The sequence below is a fragment of the Peromyscus californicus genome, unplaced genomic scaffold (assembly GCF_007827085.1).
Source record: "Peromyscus californicus insignis strain IS unplaced genomic scaffold, ASM782708v3 Scaffold_2__1_contigs__length_46816999, whole genome shotgun sequence".
Classification (NCBI taxonomy): Eukaryota; Metazoa; Chordata; class Mammalia; order Rodentia; family Cricetidae; genus Peromyscus; species Peromyscus californicus.
In genome coordinates this window covers 37,883,816-37,902,850 of record NW_026294540.1, presented here as the reverse complement: position 1 = coordinate 37,902,850, position 19,035 = coordinate 37,883,816, and the positions used below count along the sequence as shown (strand labels likewise).

Below are 19,035 nucleotides of genomic sequence, written 5' to 3'. Positions count from 1 at the left end.
TCTACTGACTGTTCTACATTCCTGCCTGGACCTGCTTGCAGTGATAGACTATAAGTGGAACTGGGAGCTAAAAAACCCTTTTCCCTTAAGTGTTCTTTGCCACTGTTATTTTTATCACCACAGCTGTACAGGAAAGGATACAGGGGGATGCCAATGGCCACTGGGAAGCCACCAGCTACAAATCCACACTTGGTGGCTCATAGGCACCTTTGTGTCTAGTATCTAAAACATGCTTTTTCTATTAATATTTCCCCTTTCTCCCTACTCATGTCTTGGAAAACTAGTTTTTAAGCTTTACCATTTCTTTTAAAAATTTAGTTTTACTTTTTTATGTGTATGAATGCTTGCCTGAAAGGATGCATGTATACATATGTGCCTGGTGCCCAAGGAGGCTAGAATAGAGTTGTATCTCCTGAAGGTGAAGTTACAGACAGTTGTGAGTTGCCATGTGGCATACATGCATGCATACACACACACACACACACACACACACACACACACACACACACACCACTAAGTAATAAAATATATTTAAAATCAAGTCAGAAGCTGTAGATGCTAATCCAGAGCAAGGTAACCCTGGGCTGATACCTCTGGGTACCACCTTTCCTTGGATCCCCAGAGCAACACACCTGCTCCAAGTGCTGTGCCAGGCTACAGCCGCTTATCTCTGCAGCTGCCCAAGCCTGTTCTGAAAGTTGCCTGACATCAAGCACAGGCTAGCAGTCAGTCATCAACATCACACCTGCACACACATACCTCTGTGTAGAACACCTTGTGCTCCACCACATTGAGATCCATTGTGAAGAGCCGAGGCTGCAGCGTTGTACAAAACGTGTTGCCCTCCATCAGACCGATCTGTGCATTAGCAGGCTGGTGACGCAACAGGTGCTTCTTTGGTGGAACCATGTCCTGAAGGACCTAGAAAAAAACAAGCAGGGGTGCCACTCGTCAGGTGCCCCTCAAAAAGCAAAGGCCTTTCATTTTCATAGTCCACAGTAGCCACTTTGAAAACTGGGACAAGAAGTCATTACAGAGGCCTAAACTTTCATTAGGGGGAGGACATATCATGTTAGAACTACAGTGTAGGGCTGGAGAGACGACTCAGAGGTTAAGAGCACTGACTGCTTTTCCAGGGGTCCTGAGTTCAATTCCCAGCAACCACATGGTAGCTCACAACCATCTATAATGAGATCTGGTGCCCTCTTCTGGCCTGCAGGGATACACACAGGCAGAATACTATACATAATAAATAAATGAGTAAATCTTTTTTTTTTTTTTTTTAAAAAAGAGCTACAGTGAAGACCATGTCAGTACACTTAGCTCCTCACACTCGAGTGACCTCACAAAAACAACAACAAAATTCCACACGCTGATACACACCCAGGAAACCAGCCTTCTTTCTATTCTTGCTAACAGTTGTGGACACACACAGCTATCTGTACATTGAAGGTTCCGGAGAATATATGCAAGAGCTCATTAGACAGAGAATCATGAACCAAGCGGTACTTGTAGCTCAGATGTGAAGCACACAGAGCCCCACTGTCTGTGCCAGAATCTTACCTCTTTGTGTGGCTCCATAATCACTGTCACACTTTTCCCAGTGACCTGGGCCAGGACCTGTAGCGAATGCATGGCTTGCTTTCTCACAGTCGAGTTTGGAGAGGTGACTTCACGAACCAAATCATGGGTCACATGGTGAAAAGATTTCTCCTGAGCCGCCACAATCTCTTCAGCTTTCTCCTCATCTTTTAGAGGCGTTGCACACCTCATCAGGAGCTGCTCCAGGGTGGTCTTTGCCATGGCGACTGCCCCATTGGAAACCTGGAGGTGGGAGAGACCTTAGAAGGAGTGTAGGGTGATGCCACTCACCAGACTCCCAAGTCTACACACATACATTGGGAGGATGGAGCTCATGGCCACTGTGCCAGCTTCAAGGAGAAAGACCACTATATAGCATCTACTTGGCACATTTGGGTGAAAATTACCTCCTTGTAGGTCCTTCCTGTTTGCCCTTCAGAAAAGGTCATCTAGACATGACCTTGGCATTAACCAGAGATCCTGGCAAGCCCACCAGATTCTACCAGGATGAGTGAGATCTGCATGGGTTCATAAATAACGAATGACATGCCTGGGGCAAGCAATATGGCTCAGAGGGTAAAGGAACTTGCTGTCCATCCTGACCACCCCAGTTTGATTCCCACATGGTAGAGAAGAAACTCCCACAAGTTGTCCTCTGCCCCCCACACTCACGCTGTGGCAAGTCCCCATTCAATAAAGTATGTAAACAAAAACTAAGAAACAAGAAAAACAATATCACGCCTGCGGGGACCTTTGCAGTGCCCAGGAGGCAGCATTCCCTTCAGATCCACTCTGAACTGAGGTAACAGGGACAGTACCTGGAGATAACATGAGTTAGGAGCTGTCCCTCTACCAGAGATGCTATCATGAAACCAAGTGTCAAAGTCTTTAGCTGGAGAGAGTGTCTGCGACCAAGAGCTCTGCAGGCAGATCAGCTCTTCATGAGCAGTGCCACTTCTGAGCCTCGGGGGCACCCGTAACCTACCTCTCCAGTCAGGTCCATCATAACAAAGAGCAGAGCTTTGAGGAATGTCTGCTGGTTCTGGAGAACCCACGTGAGTGGGAGCCGCTCCATGAGGAACTTAATGGACACCACACCTCCCAGCTTTGCATACCAGGCCTGCTCATAGCAGCAAGCACACAAACGCTCCACGATGTAGGAGAAGAGGGGCAGCTGGCATGCCTGGAGAGAAACAAGCCCAGAGTAAGACGGTGCCGCCATCTTGAAGCTACCAGATTCTAGAAGAAGCACCTTCAAACTTAGAGGACACTGTTCAGATGCCCTTACCCTCTCCTTTGAGCCCAGGATGATGCTTGCCACATCAAATATCACAGCTAAGGCCACCTCCCCAATCTTGCACAGCTCTTTTTCTTCGTAAGCCATACAGATAGCTATTGCATCGATAAGGACCAAGGGATCCATTCCTTTGGACCCGTTTTCTTCACTGTGGAACATGGCCGTGCTGGGCTGGCTGCCCACCTGGTAGCAGGGTAGCAAGAAAGGACCTGGAAAGAGAGGGAGCAGGCACACAACCAGCGGAGGTCACTCATAGGGACGCGCATGACTTCCAATTACAACTCAGCTTCATTTTCCCCCGAGGTTCAGGACTCACTGAAGCCAGCACAGGTATTCTAATCACATTTTATTATTCTGTAGACTGTATGTGGGCATGCATGTGCCATGGTCCACATGCCATGGCACACACGCAGAGGTCAGGCACAAAATGCAAGGGCTGGTTCTTTCTTCCCCGGTATAGATTCTAAGAACTGAACTCAGGTCCTCAGGCTTGGCAGTAAGCACCCTTACTGGCTGAGTCTTCTCACCAGCCCCAGAACTAGTACTTCAAACAACCTCCATTAAACTGCAACTGTTTGAAAATCAAGTAGTCTAATTCCCATTAAAGCTGTTTTTCTGAATGTTTTCAACAATACATTGTATCATTTTTTCAATTGTTTCAGTCAAAATTCAAAAATGAGGCTGGGCATACAGCTGATTCAGTAGCATGCTTGCACAGCACTCACAGAGCCCTAGCATGTATACACCAGACTTGCCGATACACATCTGCATCCCCAGAACTCTCCAAGTAGAAGCAGGAGCATAGGGAGCCCTAAGTTCTACTCAGCTAGGGCAGGTGCTAGGTTCTTTTAAAAGAAACAAAGATGTGAGGCAGCTAGATGGCTGGGCGGGTAAAAGCACTGGCCACAAAAGCCTGAGTTGAATACAACCCCCAGGGCTCAGGGGAAAGAGAACTGACCCCAAGAACCTATCCTCTGACCTCTGCGAGCTCAGTGAGGCACTAAATGCTTGCACTCATACACAAATACACACAGAGTAATAAGTGTTTAAAAACTCAAAGATGTGCTAGTTTAAAATGAGAACAATTAAGTATCTTTTAAATACCATTATCAGCTACAGCCTGGGAATGACGGGTCTTGATCCAGCCATTCCAGAAGGTAACAAAAAAAAGCAAGTGACAGCTATATCCTAGAACTCACGTGGTCACAGAACAACTTGAAAGCAGTGTCTCTTGGGTCCCCAGGCCTAGACCACACAGAAGTTAGCAAATTAACTTCGAAGACAATGTTACCACAGAGAAACACCGTGAAACAACTGCTGTTCAGTTGCACAGTTCTGACTGTTCCAGCCAGGAGAATGCAGAGAGCAGAGTTCATCAATGTCGCTGGTGACTACAAGCTCTAGGGCTCTGAGGTGAAATAAGTGGGGGACGTGCTACTCAAGTGTGGTCTACAGCTATTACTCCTTCTGGAAAGAGACAAAAATCTGAGAGCATGCTTTCAGAAACTTAGTGGCAGCTGGCGGGACCACAGACATTTCTACTGTGTTTTGTAAAAGCACAGTTTGCAAGAATGTGAACACAGGCAAGTAGTCCTGCCAACACTGTGAGCTCAAGAGAGCCGCCAGAGCAGAGGCCCCGGGGAACAAGAATAATGTGGGTAACAGCCAGGGGCAGACATAAACACCACAAAGGGGACATAAGGAGCTGGCTGAGGGGACTGAGTGACAGAGGCAGAGGGTTTACCTTAGACAACACAACTAGAGAGGGGAAGAACAGAAACCATCTTGTTTTAATGTGAATTATTTATTTCTGTTGAGTGTGCACGTGTGGGTGTGAGGGCAAGCACGTGGGAGCCTGTGTGTAGAGGTCAGAGGACAACTTGTGAGAGTCAGTTGTCTCCTTCTGGCATTTGGGTCCCTGACGATTGAACCTGTCAGGCTTGGCAACATCACTGAGCTATCTCAGTAGCCCATCCATTTTTGTTTTACCTACAGTTTGTCCAATATACCCAGACGTACTTCCCACAAAATACAGAGCCTGAAACTTAAGTTGGATAAAACTTGGTAATAACTTGCACAGTGCTCACCACTGAGATACCAACTCATCAATGAAGGCCACGAGAGAAGAAGCCTCTGCCCCTGCCGTCCTCACATGACAGCTTGTGCTGACAGGCTAAGCTCCCACAAGCCCCAAACTCACCACACTGCTGGGCCACCGCTACCATGGTGTAGTGGCGGATCAAGCTGGCCACAAAGGGCAGGGCGCTGGGTCGCAGGTCTTTGATGACTGCGGACATGAATGCCCCAGTCAGAGCCTGTTCGAATGTCTTCCGGGCTGGAGTGTCCTGGGCTTTGTAGCGGTGTGATATGATGACATTGGGAATGGTCTTTTCTGTAAAGCTGAAAGACATAATTACATTCATCACCACACCCAGTGTGTGAGCAGAGTTTGGGGTCACAAGAGTTCTCATGTAGAGTGGCCCGAGTAATTTCACCTTTGCTTCAATTTCAGCAGGATTTGGTACAAGAAATGGCCTTCATTTTCAACAATTCTGGTCAGCATTTCAAGAGACAGCAAACTATATTCTACTTAACATAAGCACAGATTTGGAAGTAAACTATGAAATGGTGGCAGTCAGCACTTTGTCATTATTTCCTACTTTACGTGTCAAGGCTGCTGTGATGGCTGAGTGGCCAAAAGCACTGGCCACTCTTTTTAAAGATACTTCTGCTTTCGTGTGTTTTGCCTACATGTACCTATGTGTGCCATGTGCACACCTGCTGTCCATGAATTTTAGAAGAGGGCAGTGGGTCACCTAGAACTGGAGTTATAAAAGACTGTTGGGCCGCCATGTGGGTTCCAGAGTCTGAACCCAGGTCTGCATAAAGAGCAGCAAGTGCTCTTAAACACTGAGCCATTGGTTCAGCAAAGGATCCGAGTTCAAGCCCCAGCATCCACTCCGCAGCTTACAACCATCCAAAAACTGTACGAGGAATCTGATACCTCTTCTGGCCTGAGGGCACCGGGCTGCCCATTGTGCACATACATACATACATACAGGCAAACACGCATATACACAAATAAAAATACATCTTTTTCAAGAGAAATAAAGGTTGTTTTTTTTTTCCCCTGCTGCTACAGAAGTGCATCTGCAGTCGCCTCCCCAGTCACCCACTGCAGTATCTGGAAAGGCACTGCTAGTGCAGGTGTAATGGATGGTAATGCTGCTTCACAGAGGTGCTGGAGACAGCCTGCCTTCTCTGTGGCCTGGCATGTGAAATCTGCAAGGCTCCCAGAGCTTAAACTCCAGGCCCATCTTTGAGTGCTTGCATCCAACTGTGATAAGCCTATGCATGCTAAATTCGGGGAGGCCCTTTGTGACAATTAGAACAAGAAATCAGAGGGGTGGGGAGGTTTCTGTAAAGCTCTCAAAGGAGAGACCCTGCTAAGTGGCTGGCTGCAGCTGTCCAGTGGTTAAAGATGATGGCAAAGACCTCAGGGCAAGATGTAACCTAAGAGTACAGTAAACAAATTTTAAAATCTGGGGCTAAAAAAGTATGGGGAGTGGCTGAGTGCTTGTTGTATAAGCCGTGAGGGCCTCAGTTCCAGTCTCTAAAACCTACATCAAGAGCCAGGTATAGACCCACACATGTCTATAACAGCAGCACTGTGGGGAAAAGGGGGTGACACAGGAGGATCACTGGGGCTCGCTGATTGCCAGCCTAGACCCTGAAGTCCTCTGGCCTCCCTGCATAGACAGCAGCCAGGCACCTGCACACACAAGCAGAAAAAAATATGGATCATTTTTTTAAAAGTTCTGTGTGTGTGTGTCCAGAAATGTCGACACACACCTTAATATCAGCACTGTGGAGGCAGAGGCAATTGGATATCTGTGGGTTTGAGATGAACCTCGCTTACACAGTGAGTTCCAGGTCCATCTCCAAAATAAAGCCAAATTATAAGAAGTAAATCAGTGATGGAGTGGGAATGAGAATAGGTCTGTCACCTGTCACGGGCCGAAATATGGCTGTCAGCAGAGCACTTGCCTGGTGTACAAGAAACCTGTCACCTAGCACCTGTGAGCTGGAGGACCATTCAAGTAATCCTCAGGCACATACTAAGCTTGAGGCCAGCCTGAGCTACATGAGACCCTGTCTCTAAACACAAAAAGAAGATTTTAAAAAGCTATGCCAAACATAGGGACATGACCCTAGACTCTATGACGGCAGGGCACACAACGAAATGATCTAAGACCAACTCTACTGTAGGTGCCCATGTTCTCTCCACTTTCTCTAAGACCACGGTTCTCAACCTTCCCAATGCTGAGACCCTTTAATACAGTTTCTCATGCTGTGGTGACTCCAAACCATAAATTTATTTTCATTGCTACTTCATAACTGTAAGTTTGCTACTGTTACAAATCATAATGTAACAGATACATAGGACATCTGATATGCAACCCCTGTGAAAGGGCCATTTGCTCCCTCCCGCGGTCACGACTCCCATGTTGAGAACCATGGTTCTAGAGGCTTCCCTGATGCATCACTTGGTAAGTTAAACGCTACCTTGCCCACTTAAAGGGGCACACTCCTAACGGACTCCCGGAGAGTCACTTCTGTCCCTAACTTGGGTAGTAAGCTGCACCAGTCCCAGAGAATGGCCCGAGCACATACTTGGGGTGTGCCAGCAGCTGGTAGAGCGCATGCTTGTTGTCATCCAGGCTCATCATGGCCACCAGGAAGCACCTGATCACCTCCCAAGCCTGCCTCCGATAGTAGGGCTCTGTGTTGGCACTTTTCAGGCAGTCCAGGGCTGTCTCAATGGCCTAGGACAAAAAGCACAGAATGTATCGTGTGTGCTGTTGCTGTCTTCTGGGGAGAGCCGAGCAGGGCAAGTCTACAGGCAACACAGCAAGAGCTCGGAAACGGAGACAGTGAAGAAAATAAGGAGCTGCGTGGCTCCAGATAAAACGCACAGGAACTCCAGCCATAAGATTTTATTTTTAATTATGTGTCTGTGTGCATCTGTCTATAGGTTATGCATACGTTGAGTACAAGTGTCCACAGAGGTCAAAGGGTGACTGATCCCTTAGAGCTGGAGTTATGGGCAGCACCTTGGATGCTGGGAACTGAGCCTGCAGCCTCAGCAAGAGTAGCAAATGCTCGTAAGTGCTCAGCCAGCTCCCTAGCCCCTCATTTCATGGTTTAATGACCAATGGGAGACAACCAGAAGTCAAACTGGAAGGTCTGGTGTGGCAGGCTGTCATCTCACACACCCAGCCAGGCCTGAAGCTCATGAGCTTTTGAAGGTACACATGCTTGCCTGCCCTAAAGTTGAAACCTGAAAGATGGCTTTCTTATGCTTTTACTGCTCTTTGAAAGAGAAAGCCATCCATCCACCAGCTCCCCCAAACTTACACATCTGCATGCAGACACACGCACACACAGAGAAAGAAACAGAGACAGAGAACACAGATACAATTTTATACTAACTCATTTCCAAAGAGCCAGGAAGGAGAACAGGAGGGTTAGGATAAAAAATGGAAGGAAACTGGGCCCTGGTATACCAGGAGTGAGAGACAGTTATAGATCTGAGTTCTCAATGGCCCTGGAAATAAGGCCCAGCAAGATCCCAACAGACCAGCAATTCAGGTGAGCTGGTCATTGGGAAGAACTCTACCCTCACTCAAGGTCCTAAACTCCTGTGTAACACTGTTCCACTGGCCCACAAGCATTATGCAGGCCCCCTCCCCAGCCAAGCAGATCATCATGTAACTCCTGGGCTGAGTGAGAGTCCCTCCCTCAACATAGGATCATGCACATACTTTATATTGAGATCAATCTTCTCAGAGCAAAACAAGATCCCCTTGGTAGCTACTGACTTTACCTTCTCCATTGGAAGCTGGAGGGAGGCTTTGCAATCAGAGAACTCCACAGTAATGCTGGGGCCTTGAACTTCAGTCACAACATAGTGTAGCTTCTGGGATTCCTTCAACATCTTCCTGTTGCTGCCGCCAAACTTCCCAAGCACACGGTAGGCCACGTGGGAGATGCTGTCTGCAGGGTTGCGCAGCGTGCGCCACAAAGCCTAAAATATGAACGGACTTTCATTGAGAGCTTGGCCAGGCAGCAAGCTTCACAATTTGTCAGATGTGAGGACTCTTCCTCCTGAAAACTGTCCCCGTCTTGGGGACAACTCAATGTTAATACAGTCTTGTTCGCCTCCAGGGAAGTTCTGACTTTACTAAACAAACATACGTTGGTGCTATTTTATACAAAAGATGTCACAGAATAAGAAAATCAAAGGGTTGGGGATGGAGAGATGGCTCAGCAATTAAGAGCACTGGCGGCTCTTCCAGAGGACCCGGGTTCAGTTCCCAGCCCCCACACACTGGCTCACTACTCTCTGTAACCCCAGTCCCTCTTCCAGCCTCCTCAGACACCGCACAAATGTGATGTAAATACATGTAAGCAAACACTCATACACATAAAGTACGTGAGTCTTTAAAATAAAAGGTTCAAGGGTCAGAGTCAAAAGCTACAATTCTCAGGTATGAAGTGGGATGAGGCTCAGGGTGACCTACTGAAATTCTTGTCCTGGACTTTTTTCTTCTACTTAGAAACATGACAAATAAATAATTCCATTAGAGGAGGGTAAAGGTATGTATGGTAGGGTCCCTGAGAGCCGGGGGAAAAGAAAACCAGAAAATAGCCACAAGGGCCAAGCAATGCCCTTAAGTATGCATAAACTTAACCACATCTCTCCTGCAACCCCTTCGTGCTCAGTAAGCCTTCCTGAAGGACAGCGAGGCCACCATGGGGGTGGTTTAGTCTCTGCCAAAATGCCTATGTGAGACCTTGTTACATCCCCATAGTGGCCCTTCCTCCACATCCAGGCCATCTTTAGACCCAACCTTAGGGTTTTAAGATGACCAATAAAATAATGTTAACACGAGCCAGGCTTGTTGGTGTACACCTTTAATCCCAGCACATGGGAGGCAGAGGCAGGTGGATCTCTGAGTTCAAGGCCAGCCTGGTCTACAGGGGGAGTTCCAGGACAGCCAGGGCTACACAGAGAAACCCTGTCTGCAAAACCCAAAACAACAACAACAACATTAGCACATTATGAGAGACCAACAAGCAAAGGTCACATAAAGCCCACCTTTGTTCTGCTCAGCACACGCTGTCTTAAAGCCTCAGTATGCTGGATCTTTGTTTGTAACATCGTCTGAAGCAGGACTGGAGGGTTAATAAGCTCAGCTGTGCTCTGCACGGCAAATACTTGTACAGCCTACTGCAGAACACTGTGTACATTGCCCATTGCTCATCTGAATGACTCATGTCTCAAAATGAGGTCTATTTTCTTAACTTCCATCACAATACTCATTGGTAGGAACCAGCCAGATTCAAGCTTAACACGGAATCTTGGTACATTTCCTCCCACCAAGCAAAATCCAGTTTCTCTCATGTTCTTGCAAGTCAAACCACTGAGGATGGGCGGTGAGACCCCTGCCTCAGGGAGGAGTCTTCTGCTTCTTAGGCAGGTGAGGACAGGACCAAGGCTCAGTGGGTGATCAGGAGAGACAACACTTGTCTTGTGGGTTACTGGGCCCCCAGAAACTAGGAGGGACCTTTAACCTCATCTGAGGCTCTCGTGTAAAGCAAACTGAGGCCCAGCACTCCCTCAGCCCCAGCAGTCACCCTTGCTTCCACTTTCCCTGGCTGGCCACACATGCTCAGTCAAGACGAGCTCTGCTTTCCAGAACCGATGGCACGGCTCTCAGAGCGGGCTCTGCATCCTCCCCTGACAAGGGGCCCCGTGCCATCTTCTTTCGGTGTGGAGAGACCAAGAGATCACCTCAGGCTGGGCAGGGAAGGTGCCAGCCGTCCCTCCAATCCGGCTAGTCTAGAGACCCCTGTGTGCAGGAGCTGCTGAGCCTCCACCATGGACGGCTGCCTGGAAACTCTACGCTAGGGGGCAGGAGTAAAGAGTTCCCTGCCACCAGTGACTACCAATCCCACCATAACCACAGTACAAAACAAAGTGAAAAATGGGATACTTAACACCTCATTTAGGGGGTAGGGGTGAGACAGGGTTTCTCTGTATGGTCCTGGCTGTCCTGGAACTCACTCTGTAGACCAGGCTGGCTTCAAACTCAAAGATCTGCTTGCCTCCCAAGTGCTGGGACTAATGTCGTATGCTACTACCACCCAGCAACATCTGATTTCTAATGAACAAAAAAAAAACCCTAAGACTTCAAAAAACCATTGTATTATCTGTTCTTTTTCTCTTGGGGTGAGGCGAGGCAGGAAAGATGCCCACCAGCTGCCCTGCAATTTCATCGTTTTACTATGAAACCGAAAGCGTGTGGATACAGGCAGGTTCTTTCTGGGAGTGTCAGCAGCTATACGGCACCCAGACCATCTGCCTTCACACTGGCTTATGGAGACTACACTAGTGGTAAACACTGGTTAGTACATCCCAGGGCTCGGCAAGCAAGCCTCACGCAGTCTGCTTCTGACTGAGTACAGCGACTCCTTAGGACAAACTGGAGGTGTGAAGAGCTGCTGCCCCCTGCTGGTGCAGAGGTGAAGAAAGTACACCTACCTGCATCAGCTCTGCACGCACAGGCTGAATGTGGTCATAGAGGAAATCCGGCTGCAGGTTGTCTACACATAACTCCAAGGTCCTCAGGCCTTGGCTGACCAATGTCTGAGACCCATTGAGGGCAGACACCAAGGGATCCATCAACATGGGCAGATAGGGCAGCAGAGAGCTCAGCCGCACCGGCACTGTGAGACACAGCTCCACAAAGAGGTCCTTCATGTGCTGCTTATGCAGGCCACTCTGCAACATGTTCAGGCCTGGAAACAGGGTTGGAGGGGCATGTTACTTTCCTAATGCATGCAACGTCAGCTGTACAAAGTCACAAGCTGTAACAAACATCCTGTTACACTTCTTGTGATGTTTCTAGGCAAAGAGAACCAGACCAGGTAAGGGCTGAGCAGGTACAAGGGCCACCCAAGGCACACAGTGGAAACTCAAAAGTATTTGACACTCCACACCATTTGTACATTGTAACACTGCAAAAAACGTAAATAAGGCCTTGACATGACAAGTCCTATGTGGTTTGATTATAGAAGCTAATAAGAGTTATTTTCTAAAATGGGTGGGCTTCCTAGCACCCACCCACCTCCCAGGAGCTGTACCAGGCAGAGAGCATAAGCCCAGCAGTCAGTCAAACAGACCCCTGTCGAGATACTGCACTCACCTTGGAGGAGGTTTGGGAGGAGAGGCAGAAACTCCTGATACAGGAGGTCATGGCTGCCGCCTCCTATGGATCGGAAGAGGGCACGGAGCAGTAGGAAGTAGTTGTAAGGCTCCTTGGCGGTCTGCGCCAGCTCCATGGAGCTGTTCACAATCTTGTGCAGGTGAGGCTGTGCAGAGAAGGGAGATCAGTGAGCACCAGTGAGGAGTTTCCATGCCCTCCAACGAGAGCTCACACACAACACTGCCATCAGCAGCATGAAGAGCTTATTTCGTTGGGAGCAAAAGAATATAACAACCGGGGTGGTTTCGGCCATCTAGCTATGAAAGATGCACTTAGTAGGTTCCCAGATTTCTGTACCGTTACCTGAGGATGGAGTTTTCCTCTAGGTTTTTGAGATGGGGTCTCATGTAGCCCGGCTGGCCGCAAATGTGCTACAGTAGCTGAAGCTGCCTTCATCCTACTGCCTCTACCTCCCAAGTGGCAGGTCACATACTAGGCCTGCATGCTCAGCCTTGACCCTGAATTCTCACTGTCACCTGGCAGAGCAACCAAGCGTTACCAGGTACGACCTGAACTGTTGTTGGCACGCGGCCCTCATCTGCGGCACAATGAATTTAAAGAGTGTTTACACATGTAAAAATGGAGTCACTTGCCGGGCGGTGGCACACACCTTTAAATCCCAGCACTCGAAGGGAGAGGCAGGCGGATCTCTGTGAGTTCAAGGCCAGCCTGGTCTACAGAGTGAGTTTCAAGACAGGCTCCAAAGCTACAGAGAAACCTTGTCTCAAGGGGAAAAAAAAAAAAAAAGAGTTGCTGTAATTTCTGTTCAAAAATGAAAACAATAAAAGTCCCAGCACCCCAGTGGCCCTCAGAGCGGGGTGCACATTACCTCCAGCACCCCAGTGGCCCTCAGAGCGGGGTGCACATTACCTTCAGCATCTGCTCGTTTTCAGCTGCAAACAGGGACACTGAACCGAAGACCAACTTGAACAGCTTGAGGTACAGGTTGGAGAGCTCCACGTTGGAGCCCATTTCCGGCAGCCGGTCCAGGAGGTACTCCACCAGGATTGTGGCAAACAGAGCCGAGGTAGTAGGATTCGCCAAGAAGGAGTTGGCAACAATCTGTCAAAATAAGAAATGCCCATGACAAAAATAGTCCCCTTCCCCAAAGCAGCTGCAAAAGGCAAAGTAATGAGTTTCCAAATAAAACCCACTGGCCGCAGACTGCTGAGAAAACTAAACTTACCACATCAGACAAGCTGCGCCTCCTACCAGAGCACGGAGCTTTAGATCTGCCATTCCCCTGCTCACCATCCAACACTGACAGGTACATTTAACACCTGCTAGCTTCTACTCTTGGAAGGAGCCTGCCTCCTTTCAAAAGCTTGAAAACTTTCTCAAACATCATTACCAATACTCCCCTACAAACACATCCTTGGGTACAGCGTTTTTTTTTTTTTCTAAGATTATGTGTACAGTGTTCTGTCTATATGTATGCCTGTAAGCCAGAAGAGGGCGCCAGATCTCATTACAGGAGGTTGTGAGCCATCACGTGGTTGCTGGGAATTGAACTCAGGACTCCTGGAAGAACAGCCAGTGCTCTTAACCTCTGAGCCATCTCTCCAGCCAAGGGACAGCATTTTTTTCTTAAAGCTTCAAAGTAGATGAGTAAACACAAAACATTCAATATACAAAAAAGTTAAAGTGAATGCGTAAAGAATATAAAAGGGGTTGGCAAGATGGCTCAGCAGGTAAAGGCAACTACCACCAAGCCAAGTTCAATCCCTAAGCCACATGGTGAAAGGAGAGAACTCACGCCCACAAATTGTCCTGGGACGTCCAACACACACACACACACACACACACACACACACACACACACACACACACACGAATATAAAAAGGAGTTATTACCTGAAGAGCGTAATTTTTTGAGATCCTCTCTACCATGTAAGGGACTGTAGTCTGGAAGATCTCCTTGAACGTTAGGGGGTTCATCATGGTGAAGACACCAGCAAAGTGCTCCAGCACCTCCTTTTCTTCTTTCATCCTCACAGTTTGGCAGTTGGCTACTCGAATGTACGTCTGTCCATTTCCTGCGATCTGGACCTAGAATGGGGGGAACCACCACGGTCGTTAGAACGGAGCACCTTCCATTGTATATATATTTCTTTACAAAATCACAAGATATACACTTAAAGTGGGTCACTAAATTCAACAATAAAGGTTATTATCCTCCTAAAATCACTATTCTTGCCTCAATTTTGAAAAAGAAGAAACTAGGTATTTACAACAGGAAAAAAAAAAAACCAAAAACAGTAAGTAAACTTAAGAGGCCAGAGAGCCAGCTCAGAGAGCAGAGGTACCTGACAACCTCCATTTGACAATAAATAAGCCCCTTATCCCCTAAAGGGCTTTTGTCAGAGTACTTCACCACAGTACACACCACAGGAGGAGAATTAAACACCAACATGCATGAAGCCTGGGTTTGATACCCAGCACCACATAAACTGGTGTGATGATGCACGTGTGCTATCCCAGCACAATGCAAAGCTGGGCAGGCCACACCACAACAAAACCAGACCCGTCCCACCTGGGAGTGAAGTCCAAGGCCCGTTCCGCCACAGACTCCGTTCTAAGGGAACCTTCCACACTCAACAGCCCGGTTTGCGGCCGCTTCATACCTGATAAATATCCAAGGCTTGCATTGCATACTTCACGAGTTTAATGTAAATCTGAGTTTCTTTGGGTTGTAACTGCTTGTTAGGAATAAACTGAGCTTCTAGAAGAGAGAGAATACATTAAAACCTGGCAAACACACCAACTGGAAATGCTGTCGGTCTAAAAGGTGTAAGAGTAGAATTACCACCAGGTGCTTTACATGACGTTATGCCCCACGTGATGGTCTTCACTCCGCAGACCAAGGTCTTCACCAAACTCCGGCAATCTGTGACTTGGAACGTTTGCTTATCTTCCTTGTCCTTTTCTCCTTGCTTCTCAAATGGAGGCACAGGGGCCGGGGTCACTGGGGTGGCTGGGGTTGGGGGTGGGGGTGGAGGAGGGGCAGGGGCAGGCACAGGGGCTGGGGAAGGTGCTGGACCAGGGGCAGCAGGGGCCGTGGGCACCCCAGGCAGTGCGGCTTCTGCAGCTCCCAGTTCAGACTGAGGCTTGCATTTCTTAAAAATGGCCGAGAGCTGGTACCGGGCAATGGTGTGGAACTTGAGGACAAAAACCTAATGGCAAAAGAAATTAGGGTCAAGGGAAGGAGCCAAAAGTTAATAGCCAAACATCTGAAACCCTCCGAAGTCATCCTGCCTGTCACTAAATGGACGCCGAAAGGGATGACTGCTCAGTCTGCAAAGTGCCTGCCTTGCAAGCGTGAGGACTGTGTGCAGTTCTCAGAGCCCACGCAGCGGAGCAGGGTATGGCAACATGCTCCTGTAACCCCAGCTCTGGGGAGGCAGGCACAGCAGGGAACTCCGGGGCTGGTAACTAGCCAGCAGAGGCTCCAGGGGGAACTACAGACCAAGACCTTGTTTTAAAAATACAAAACACACTGCAGAGATGGCTCAGCTATTAAGAGATCATACTTCTCTTCCAGAGGGCCAAAGATCCATTCCCAGCACTCACGTGGGATGGCTCAAACTGTCTGGACCAGCTCTACGGTAATCTAAAACCTCTGGCACACATGAACATATGCACAGCACACACACACACAATTAAAATTTAAAATTAAATCTTTAGAAAACCCAAAACAGAGTCAGGCAGTGGTAGCTCATGCCTTTAATCATAGCACTTGGTAAGCAGAGGCAGGTGGATCTCTGTGCGTTCAAAGCCAGCCTGGTCTACAAAGTGAATTCCAGGATAGCTAGGGCTACACAAAGAAATCCTGTCTTGAAAAACAAAACAAAAAAACAAACAAACAAACAAAGGCAAGGAAAAGAAAAACCGTAACATACAATAGATGGCCCTTGAGGACATCTAAAATGGTCCTGTGGCCCCCCACACATATGCACAAAGGTCAACAGCTGCTGGTTTCTGAGCTGGTGATCAGGATCCAGCTTTGACTCAAGACTATTGGAGTGGCCCTCCAGTGCCATGGAAAACCTTTCATCCCTCCCTCCCTCCCACTGACACTAACTGGGGTGTCCCCAGGCTGGGGAACTCTCAGGGCAGCCCTGCCACACAGATGCTGACTATCCTGAAACTGAAGAGAAACAGAGAGAGATAAGCAGCTTCTGAGCATGGCTGCCGGCAGCAGGAGGACCCAGGGTTTGAATAGTGTGGTCTAACTCCCAAAGCCAATTAACAATGCGTAAGATACATCAAAGCAGCGGGTACCTCCAGCATCCGCATCAAGACATCTCTGCCATTGCCGCTCTCCTGCTCACTCTTGGAGCGGATGCAGTCTACCAGGTTCAGCAGGAGTTTGCAGGACATGGTTTGGATGCTACTGGGCAGGGACTCATCATCGATGTTCTTGGCAAAGAGCTGGACGGCGAGGGAAAGGTCACTGAGGGGCAGGTGCTGGCGAACGTGATGCACAAGGTCAGCAAGTGTGCTGTAGGCGAGGGGTCTGCAGGGAGAGACGCCATCAGTGGATTCCCTGTAGTCACTGCTGGGCCTGCAGTGCTAAGGGGGGAGGGTCCAGATGACCTTAGTCCCCACCCAGGCCCTTGTTCCTCTCCCAACTGCTCAAATGAAAGGCCCAATCTTTCTTGTCATGCTTCACTCTACACACTGAAAAGCTAACTTTCATCCAAGTCATAAAGTTCCTGTCCTAGTCGGCTCTTTTGGTGCTGGGATAAAACACTCTGACCAAAAGCAACTTTAGGGAAAAAAGGGTTAGTTGGCTTACAATTCTAGGTCACAGTCTTATCACTGCAGTAACCCAGAAGGAATTCAAGCAAGAGCTTGAAGCAGCAACAATGGGGAGCCCTGCCTACTGGCTGATACTCAGCTTCTCTACAACCCAGGATCACCTGCCTAAGGATGGTGCCACCCACAGTGGACTGGACTCTCCTACTAATTAGCAATCAAGAACATGCCCCATAGACATGACCACAGGTCAATCTGACAGGAACAACTCTTCATGGAGCTTCCCTCTTGTTAGTCAGGGAACTCTCTAGATCAGCTACTGACAGTTAACGGCTTCTTGGCAAGGATAAATGTTCTCTTTAAGGCAGCAGTTCTCAACCTGTGGGTTAGTGTAGCTAGAGTTTTCCTGCCTGGCCCACAGTCAGGACAAATCTTTGTCACCCGCCAGTCCCACAGCCGCTCAAACCCGACCAAGTAAACACAGAGACTTATATTGGTTACAAACTGTATGGCCGTGGTAGACTTCCTGCTAACTGTTCTTACAGCATAAATTAATCCATTTCTATTAATCTATACCTTGCCACATGGCTCGTGGCTTACCGGCATCTTTACATGCTGTTTGTCATCGTGGCGGCTGGCAGTGTCTCTCTGACTCAGCCTTCCACTTCCCAGCTTTATTCTCCTCCTTGTCCCGCCTACACTTCCTGCCTAGCCAATGGCCAATCAGTGTTTTATTTATTGACCAATCAGCAACACATTTGCCATACAGAACATCCCACAGCAGGTTAGAAACCCTTTGGGGTTGAGAACCACTGCTCTAGACTATATCAGGTCAACAATAATAACTAACCAAGAAAACACCTAACAGGTACTGGCAGATACGCTAACCACAGCATAAATGATCACCAGCTTGTTCGTGTACTGAGTGGGGCTTGTTGTTCAAACTGTGTGCCAGACATGGTGGTACACACCTTTAATCCCAGCACTCAGGAGGCAGTGGCAGGCGGATCTCTGTGAGTTCCAGGCCAGCCATGGCTACAGAGTGAGACTATCTCAAAATGTTAACTAGTTAATAGGTGAATGCTCTACACGTTATGACACTGTATGCACATACATTTCCTGGGTTATTAAATCATGCATGTTGTCCACTGACCTCTACACCTTGGCATTGAGTGCATGAGCACACACATACCAAATAAATTCCAAAAATGTTTTAAAGCAGCTTTTTTTTTTTTTTTTTTTTTTAAACAACCTAAGCACTTCCACATTTCCAAACCTGCTGTCATTCTAAATCCAATAGGTGAATAGGATCCAACGGCCTGCATTAGAGCTCGCCCAACGTGCAGGTGATCCTGTCCCTGGCCATCATGCCAAGCAGGCATGCATCCTGGGTCTAATGATGCTGTACCTGAGCGTCTCTCGTGCTGTGTATCCAGAGCCAATCAGGATGGATTCATCAAACAGCTTGTCCATGCAGGGGATGAACTCTAGGAAACACATGAGAACATTAAAGACTGCATAGACCTTCCACAGTTGTCAGCCTGTGACCTGTTAGGCGAAGAAAAGGGCAGAGAAAAGACCAAAAAGGCACCGCAAAGTGGGATGTTGGTTCTACTGGGCCACACGAACCACCTGCCCACAAAGATACAACCAGGATAATGTCTGTTGTTAGAGAGCTGACCAAGACAGGCTGGAGAGACAGCTCTAAGCTCACAACCAACATTTCCTGCATCTGGTCTCCTGCAGACTCCTCACCCCAGCACACAGACAATTAGTAAAATAAGTCTTTAAAAAGGAGGGCAGATGGGTGTGGTGGTGCACACCTTTAATCCCAACACTTGGGAGGCAGAGGCAGGTGGATCTCTGAGTTTGAGGCCAGCCTGGGCTACCGAGTGAGTTCCAGGAGAGCCAGGGCTATTAACACAGAAAAACCCTGTCTCAAAAAAAGCAAAACAAAACAAACAAAGAAAAGAAGTTAGCTCAGTAGGAGACAGGTGTTCAATTCTCAGCACCTACATGGCAGCTCACACTGACTCCAGTCTTAGGGATCTGACACCCTCTTCTGGT

The 19,035-nt window shown here is 48.2% G+C and overlaps 1 protein-coding gene across 11 annotated transcripts in view; it reads right to left on the bottom strand.

Moving 5' to 3' along the window:
• Window positions 1–19,035, bottom strand: part of Trrap (transformation/transcription domain associated protein) — a 97,249-nt gene that overhangs the window by 57,141 nt on the left and 21,073 nt on the right. For 9 of the 11 annotated variants that reach the window (XM_052754426.1, XM_052754422.1, XM_052754427.1 and 6 more), the window contains exons 13-27: window positions 18,377–18,455; window positions 16,492–16,726; window positions 15,017–15,383; window positions 14,835–14,932; window positions 14,065–14,259; window positions 13,081–13,272; window positions 12,151–12,316; window positions 11,487–11,743; window positions 8,766–8,966; window positions 7,553–7,704; window positions 5,079–5,278; window positions 2,870–3,087; window positions 2,567–2,764; window positions 1,564–1,824; window positions 760–921 (exon numbers count right to left, since the gene is read on the bottom strand). In XM_052754426.1, the coding sequence (XP_052610386.1) occupies window positions 760–921; window positions 1,564–1,824; window positions 2,567–2,764; window positions 2,870–3,087; window positions 5,079–5,278; window positions 7,553–7,704; window positions 8,766–8,966; window positions 11,487–11,743; window positions 12,151–12,316; window positions 13,081–13,272; window positions 14,065–14,259; window positions 14,835–14,932; window positions 15,017–15,383; window positions 16,492–16,726; window positions 18,377–18,455 (2,981 nt within the window). The remainder of the gene's footprint in view (window positions 1–759; window positions 922–1,563; window positions 1,825–2,566; window positions 2,765–2,869; window positions 3,088–5,078; window positions 5,279–7,552; window positions 7,705–8,765; window positions 8,967–11,486; window positions 11,744–12,150; window positions 12,317–13,080; window positions 13,273–14,064; window positions 14,260–14,834; window positions 14,933–15,016; window positions 15,384–16,491; window positions 16,727–18,376; window positions 18,456–19,035) is intronic. The other 2 variants (XM_052754424.1, XM_052754432.1) reach the window with 1 other exon arrangement.